The sequence below is a fragment of the Passer domesticus genome, chromosome 7 (assembly GCF_036417665.1).
Source record: "Passer domesticus isolate bPasDom1 chromosome 7, bPasDom1.hap1, whole genome shotgun sequence".
NCBI lineage: Eukaryota > Metazoa > Chordata > Aves > Passeriformes > Passeridae > Passer > Passer domesticus.
This window is the reverse complement of record NC_087480.1, coordinates 9,686,747-9,694,940: the sequence shown is the minus strand read 5'-3', so window position 1 is coordinate 9,694,940 and position 8,194 is coordinate 9,686,747. Positions and strand designations below refer to the sequence as shown.

The following is an 8,194-nucleotide window of genomic DNA, read 5'->3' as shown; positions in this document are numbered from 1 at the left end:
GCTATTTTGTGAGTGGAAAGCTGTTACACTGATACATATATATATATATATATATATATATATATATATATATATATATAAAACGTGCAGGCTGCACGTTTCACTTCAGTGCAGAGAACAGAGCACAGGGCAGCGAGCACAGCAGTGCTGGCACCAACACGGGCACAGGGGCACTGAGGCCTCACCTTTAGATTTTATTTCAATTTCCCTGTTTTCTGAAGTTTCATCGTATTTGTTTAACAACTTACACTGCTGCAGAGGAGGCAGTGTGAATGAGACTGAGAACGTAGCTGACTTGAAAGAGAAATGTCTGGAAGGACTAAAAACACGCGCTACCCGACCAAATGGAGTATTTTAACCCTAATATCGCAATTAGCAACTGAAGGGAACACAGAACAACTTGTGGAAACTTAATGGAGACAAGCGACATGTAACAAAATAGTCATGAGGGGTGACACGCGGAATACGACATCCACACAACTGTGCGTCCTAAGTACTCGTATCGGAACGACCATTTAGATGTGTCACAGGAAGTTTTACACAAATCCCTTTTTAACAGGTTATTTATTGAAACGATTTACCGCTCTCGCCCCTCCGCCGCCCGAGGGGCTGGCGGCGCCTCACGTACACGCGCGCCGCCCCGCGACCGCAGCGCGCATGCGCACACGCGCTACTAACGCCCGCGCGCGCACACAGCACCACACGGCTCTAACGCGCGCGCGCGCACACAGCAACACAAGACTCGAACGCGCGCGCGCACACGCGCGCACATACATACACACACACACACACACAAACGCACACGCGCACACATACACGCGCACACGCACACACACAGCACCACACAGCTCTAGCGCACCCGCGCACACACACAGCACCACACGGCTCTAACGCGCGCGCACGGCGCCCTACGCCCCCGGGATTCCAGCGCGCACGCGCGCGAGGCGCCCCGCCCCGCCGTTCTAACGCGCACGCGCGGCTGTGGCACCGCCCCGCGGCCCCCGCGCGCAGGCGCAGTCCGCCCCGCCGCCTCCCCGCACGGCGCGGCCGCGTCCCGCGGTTTCTCGCGGCCCGTCCGTCCCCTCTGACCCGGCGCCGCCGCTGCTCCATCCGGGCCCTCGGCGCTGCACGGGGAAAATGGCGGCGCTGCTCCCGGCCGAGTGGATAAAGAACTGGGAGAAAGGCGGCAAGAGCGAGTTGTGAGTGCGGGGCCTCGCCGTGGGGAGGGATGGGCGCTGCGGCCTGCGGGAGGGAGGCGCGGGCGCCCGGGCCTCGGCAGCCGGGGGAGGCTGGGGCGGCGGGGACGGCGTCAGTCGGGGCTCCGTCCTTGCTGCGGGGCGTGGGGTCGAAGCCGTGGTCGGGAGGAGGGCCCGGGCCGCCCTCCCGTCCGGTTCGGCCGGCTGCGGCCGCCCTCCGCCGCCGCTCGGCCGCCGGAGCTGGGCCCGGCTTCCCCGGCGCCCCGAGCGCCCCCTTCCAGCCTCTGGGCCCGGTTTGTCGGGGGTCGGGCTCGTCTTCAGCCGGCCCCCGTGGCAATACGGACCCTGCAGCGTTCCTGTGCCGCCGGCTCTACGGTAGTGACCTTTGTGGCAGAGGCCCCAGCCCCCGTTCCCCCATTTAACCGACTCTGATAGGACTGGCCCCGTATTGTGTGACCCAGGCAAAATATGGTCAGGTAGTCACGCTTGTTCTATCCCACAAAGTAACCTTTGTGCACGGAGGGGACTGGTGGCAACCGCTCAAATTAATCCAGGTGTGTCAGGAGCTTTCCATCCTGGGCCCGTGTCTGTTTTAAGCCATCTTGATGTGGCAGCTTCACTAAATGTTGTGTTTCAGGAGTACAGCTCTTCAAGGGGGGCTTCACCAGTTGGGTCATTTCGTTTTTCTGTCAGTTTAAACAGGGGTGTTCTCTGCACTAACTGTATTTTTTTATGTGCTCGTATTTTAATTCTTCCACGTGCTTTTGGTTTTTGTTGTAAATAACAACAAAATTTAAAATTTTGGAGATTTAAGTATGGATGTTGCAAGGATCACTTAGAGAAACACTTCTTGATAGTCACTCATTTTATTACTTTCTTTTGTTCGTGTTTTCTGAAAGGTTGTGCAGCTTTGGCAATGAATCTTCCTTGTGCATGAGGGAAATGACAGTGGCTTGGGGATTAGAGAATGTAGAGAATCCCTGCACAAAACACTGTTATTTCCAGAGCCACCATTTTGTAGTGAAGGGGGCCCCCTTTATGGCTGTATAATTTTTGGTTTGAATTATGGTGGAACCATTTTTGTGTTAATACACAAGCTGAACACGTTGAGAGGCCGTGTGGAGTTTGCAGAACAGACATTTCCTCGCTGCCCACGTAATGGCACTGCCCTGTGTTCTCTGGGTTCTCAGCACTCTGAGCTTTGGAAGATGCAGCTTACATGGCTTTTGACCATGATAAAACCTTCGAGGGTTCTTCTCTCCCCTCAGAGCAGTACTTCTCAAACAGGATGGGAAGAAAGTGTTCATCCGCCATGGGACCAATAAAACAAAATGATTAGCTGGATTCCTGCATTTGTGGTACTTGCACTTCATTTGGAAGACTGCTAAGATGATGTTCAGGCGTGACTTAAAGAGCAGTTTGCAGATGAGGCCATCTGTTTTAAAAGAAATTTACTTGTGTCTGGATAACAGCTGTCAGGTTTTGCAGTGGTAGCTTTATAAATTTGAGGAATATGCATGAACTTATTTTCTAGAATCTAAGGTGTATACCTGTAGACAATATTTAGAGAACTTTTTAGGAAGCCAACTTTATTGGGAGAGTCTTCAGTACGTAACTCTTTGTTTCTTTTTCCAAAACTTTCTATCTCCTGACTAACTGGAGGAAAACAGAGCTATCATTTCAGAATGAAACCCATGAAATGTTTTTAAGCATTAAAGTAAAAAGGAAATAAATTCAATAACACTACTTTTTTATTGAATTATTTGTCTAATACCAGTATGCCCAAGAATAAAAATTAGGTCTAGGCCTAAGTTCACTCTCAGTCTTTGTGGTTCAAAGTGAGGACAAGTCATTATAATGATGTTAGAAAAATGGGAAGGGGATGGATGCTGCAGGATGGCAAAACTGACATTACTAGCAAATAGAAGAATTACAAAAATTTAGAAGGTTTTTGGTAGGCATTTTAAGGGAATAAAAACCCTTCATAATTACTAGAAAAGATTAGTTCTTATGGAAAAAAATATTTACTGCTGGAGCATGAAATGGCTTACATGATCTGCCTCGATCAGTTGAAGTAGTATTTTGGCAGTAATAGTTACCTAAATGAAAACACATTTCTATGTTTTGGGGGAACATGAAGCTATATTGAGAGAAGAAAATGGTTTGTTTTAATTTGGCATTTCAGCATCTACTGGGATTATTAATGGATGCTTAAGATTATTGCTCTGGGTTTTTTTGTTGATTTGTTTTTGGTTTGTTTGTTTTGGTTTTTTTTTTTTTTTTTTTTTTTGAATGGTGTGATATTTTTGATTGTGTGATCAACTTGTCATGATTTAACAGTGCTATCCAGAAATCAGAAGGTAAGGATTTTGTACATCTTAAGAGTGTCATAATGTTAATTAGTAATGCAGTGGTGACCATTTGTTTCTAAGACATTGTTCAGAGACATTAGTCAAAACTGTACAAGCTTTGAATTTAATTAATCAAGCTACTGATGTGTAATAGTATCTAATAAAAATACATAAACATGGTAGCTTCAAGTGTATGGAGTTGCCAGAACTGCACTGGTCAGGATGTGGTTGTCTTACACGTCACTTTTGTGTTCAAATCATCCTTCTCTATCTAAGTACACTTTACTAAATTATGTTCATTTATTATTATTATTATCACTAGCAGATACTGGTGTGCAAATGTGACTACTTATGCTGCTCAGTCTGGACTCCTTGTAGAGCTGCTTGTGTGTGCTGTCTTTGTAGGAAAATTGTGTTTTCCACAGCAAGATGCTGCTCCGTGACTGCAGCCCACATGGACATTTATAACACACACAGTAACTGGTGCCTTCCCTTGTCCTGGGGGAGACTCAGCACCTCAAGGAGCCTTTAGTGTGGATGGATGGCTTTAGTAAAGTACCTGCCTGGTAATTCATGCAATGTGTTAAGCCTCAAGATAAACTGAAGAAGCTTAACATTCTGTGAATATGAAATTTTGAGACTCGATCTTTGGGGCACTTCCAGCTCATTTGTTACTTTAACCCAACACTGTAACATTGCTCATGCAGAGAACCATCGAGAGAGTTTGGTGCAGTTGTGCCATCCTGACTGCAAAATGCAATTGATTGTGCTTTATCTCAGCTGAAGAGCTACCTGCACCAGTTGAGTTATGCATACACTTAAATGCTAGCAGGCACATGCACTTTGTGATAATTACTGCTTTAATCCCTGCGTGGGAGGGAAATGGAGGTTGTGGGACCTTGTGTGGTGTGTGAGTTGGGAGCTCTCAGTTCCGGTGCTGCCTCTGCCCTGCAGACTTCTTCACACTGCTTCAGAATTTGTGTTCGAAGCAAATCTATCCCAGCGTAGTCCAAAATAAATTTAATTTTGAATCTGTGGTTTTCAAAAGTGATTCTGTGTGTTTTTTTAAAAACATTTTTGACAGTTTTACTTTCAGATGAAGAGATATAGGTTTTAGTAGAGCAGGGAAGTTTTCCATCCTAAGCTTGCAGCAATGAGCTGCCAGGTCAGAGTGATAGGTCAAATGAACACTTACCAGATTGTGTCTGGTGAAGGTGCAACTGTTTTGATTTTAATTTCATGCACTCAGCTGAGACTAGGTGAACTAAAATTCAGTTTGTTATTACTGGAAAGGAGGGCTTCTGCCTTGGCTTCAGTCACCAGGGTGCCTCTGTGGCCTTCTGGTAAATGCTTCGACTTGCAGAAGTGGCTGAAGACTTGGGTTTTGACCAGTGTTCTGCCAGGTTTGTCGGTTGCACTGATGGCACTGATGGAAGGGCTGAAACTGCTGCTGAGAAGGGAGGAAGCGTTCCTCAATGTCCCATTTCTGCAGCAACAAACCATTAAATCAGTGCAGCTGTACTGCCTGGCAGCACCTACAGGAAAGGTGGTCTTGCTTTGAGAGAATGCCTCTGAAAAATAAGAGAATCATAAAAAAATACTTTGGCCTTCCTTTTTTTTTCTCCAGTTTAATAATTCAGGGTGTTCTAATTGCAAATATTAAGTATGTTGTTTTGCAGATCATCTTAGAGTTCTTTACTATATTGATCAAGCAGATTCGTGTCTTAAAGTAATGTGGTGTTGTTAATACTATTTTGATACTGCTGGAAGGGGAATGAGAAGGGGTTGAAACTCTGATTTTGTATCAAGATGTACTTAAAAGACCTCGTCAGTCCAAGCAGACAGGATTGTTGCTCTTGTAACCTGATTGAGAATAACATCTTAGGACATAGGGGACAAAGTTGTGTCTCAGAATTTTTTTTTTTTTTTTGGTGTCTGATGTTTCAATTTACTGTTACTTGTATAGAGAATTTAAAAATGAGTGCTTATAGGGTACCTTCTTTATGAGGAAGTAATTAAAATTTAGGAAAATTGATTTTTATTGAATTGATACAGTCTTTGGGGACAGCTGGGACAAAAAAAATCTATTCTTTAAGAAAATGTTTGCTTACCATTAATGAAAAATAAAATACCTGTTTTGCTGTCTCTGTTCTGGTTATTTCCAAATATATTGCATTCTCTTCAATAGCATTGAAGAGAATATACATATATGCAATATACATCTTAGCCATACCTTTGTTTTTTGCCGAGGTTCTATGTTTCTGCTGATTTTTGTGTGAAACTCCCCAGTTTCCAGTTGTCTGAATGGTTTGTATACCTTATATTTGCTAATTATAATCCTTTGATTGCTGGAACAGCTGTTTAGTCCTGCTAGAGAAGTGATAATCTATATAGGATGCAAATAGAATGAGTAATGGATTGCTACAGAACTATTTTTTACTGTTATTTTTCATGATAAGCCTCTGTAACAATTGCACATATCTGCTTTATTTGAGACAGCTTAAAATGGCTCCCACAGCAAACTGTAGTCTTGCCATCTTATGTAGGACTGAGACATAGCTCTGATACCCTCCTCAGTTTCTGCACATGAAAGATACTTTGCAAAATATGTGAACTTTTGGTTGAAAATGTGCAAATGTAACAAAAGTTCTTAAAATATTCCCTGGTGTCTGTTATGGTAAAGATAAATCACTACCTTTCTTAAATACTGTCACTTTTAAATATGAAACTGCATTTGAAACCTCTTGCTGGGGTGTCAGTAGTGGTAGAGAAGAGGGAAAATCCTTATGTCTTGGAATCATGTCCATTTCTAAGCTGTCAGGATAGTGAAGAATCCTGCTCTTTCAGCATTTATTTTCTAACACAGAGGACTATTAATTTATCCCGTGTAACAGTCTGCACAGTACTTGGAGTGCTTTTTGCATATGGTGTTTGGTTGAGGGAGCCCTGCAAGCAGCCAGTGACAATGCAATGTGACAGGTTTTTGCTTCCTAGAGTGGATTTTTTTAGGGACTAGAATAAAGAAAAATTGTGTCTTACTCTTGGTGAAGCATTGCATGAGGAAATCATGCACATATTTTAATGTTAAAAGTTTTTTACAAGCAGTTTTTTACAAACTATAACCATAGTTATAGTAATTCTATGAGAAGCATTTCCTCATTGGATAATGACAGTAGGCTTTTGCTAGGACTTCCATGCTTCCACATTCCCTCATATTCTTACTTTTCTCCAGGAGGTATATAATGTTAGGAAGAATATTTATATGTGTAAGAGATCTACTGGGAATCTTGTGTTTCTTTGCTATAAGTTCTCTGAATTAGGGTTTACTTTGGAGAAATTAAAATGTCATCATCCATTTAAACTGCCCAAATCAGAACCTGTTTTAGCCAAAGTATCAATGAAAACAAAACCCCAAAACATTTGTATCTTAATGATTCAAAATCTAATGATTTTTTTAAACATTTGTTTTATTTTAGTGTGCAGCTGTGTCGTGCTCTCAGTGAAAACAAAAATCATGATGTGGGTTTCAGAGGTAAGTTGTGTGGTTTGTCTGTTGGTTTTAGTTAAACAGAAAACAAGCCTGGAAACAGTTGATTATGGTACCCTTGCTTGGTATGTGCTTGGAATGTTCGTGTGTGGTGACCATTAGTGTGTGCTAAAGGTGAATACTACAAACACAAACATCCACTACCAGGACTGCTTCAGATATCTGGGTTTTGGGGTTTTTTTTGTAGTGGGTCATGGCAGCAGTGTTTGATCTGTGCTGTAGAAAATGGAATTCCATTTTGCAAACTCAACATAAAACTAGATTTTATTTTAAAAGTTAAATATATGAACCCTAAGGTATGCAAGTGTGAAATTACCCTGTCTATGTGAAAAGTGAATTGTTTTAATTGACCCACAGTGGTCTGTAGTCACCACATTACTGACTGCATGATTTAAGGCATTAAGATCTGTATAACTTGTTATTGAATACAGTTTATTGAGCAGACCATGTGGTAAAAGTGCAAGGCGAAAGCATGGGGTTTTGTTATTATTCATATAGTAAAAACACAACATTTTTGTGTATTATTTAAGAACCTTACAGGTTTCTCACAGCTGATTTTACAACCAGCATGTTTACATTTTGTAAGGTTTTTCTCAGCTGGAATACCTCTGTTTAGTTGTTCTTGAGTTATAGGAGACTTTCCTTAGAAAAATGAAGAAATAATCCTTATCAAGAATTTTTTTCTCCATTTAAATTTTACTTTCTTCTAGAGAAATGGTTTTTGAGAGCGTATCTGTGATGAGACATGAGTAGGAAAGTACTGTAATGTTTTCTATGTGTGTATAGTATGATATTGATGTGAATTAGAAGGTAAAGGTGTCTTTGTTAAGCCAACTATCAAGACTCAGTTACTGTATGCAGGATGGTAATTTTTCTTCCCATTTTACTGTTACTCCATGGGCTCTCCAGAGAAAGTGGATCATCACTCACTTTATGCCTGTGTGAAGTCTTAGATTGTGATGATCAATTTTAATCTATTAGCAATAACAAAGTAATCCCCTTTATTGGTAAGGGGAGCATATCCCCTTTACTTGTCTGCAGCATTACTGTAAACATTGTTTTAACAGGCAAAGGATTAGCTAATGTGTTCCTTAGTCATC

General features: G+C 42.3%; 1 protein-coding gene across 2 annotated transcripts in view; it reads left to right on the top strand.

The window, feature by feature from the left end:
* The first annotated feature begins 1,004 nt into the window (after window positions 1-1,004).
* The window catches only part of THOC2 (THO complex subunit 2), a 49,455-nt gene continuing 42,265 nt past the window's right edge, over window positions 1,005-8,194 (top strand). Inside the window, exons 1-2 of one of the 2 annotated variants that reach the window (XM_064426796.1) lie at window positions 1,005-1,199; window positions 7,024-7,079. In XM_064426796.1, the coding sequence (XP_064282866.1) occupies window positions 1,138-1,199; window positions 7,024-7,079 (118 nt within the window). In that variant the 5' untranslated portion in view covers window positions 1,005-1,137. The remainder of the gene's footprint in view (window positions 1,200-7,023; window positions 7,080-8,194) is intronic. The other variant, XM_064426795.1, reaches the window with a different exon arrangement.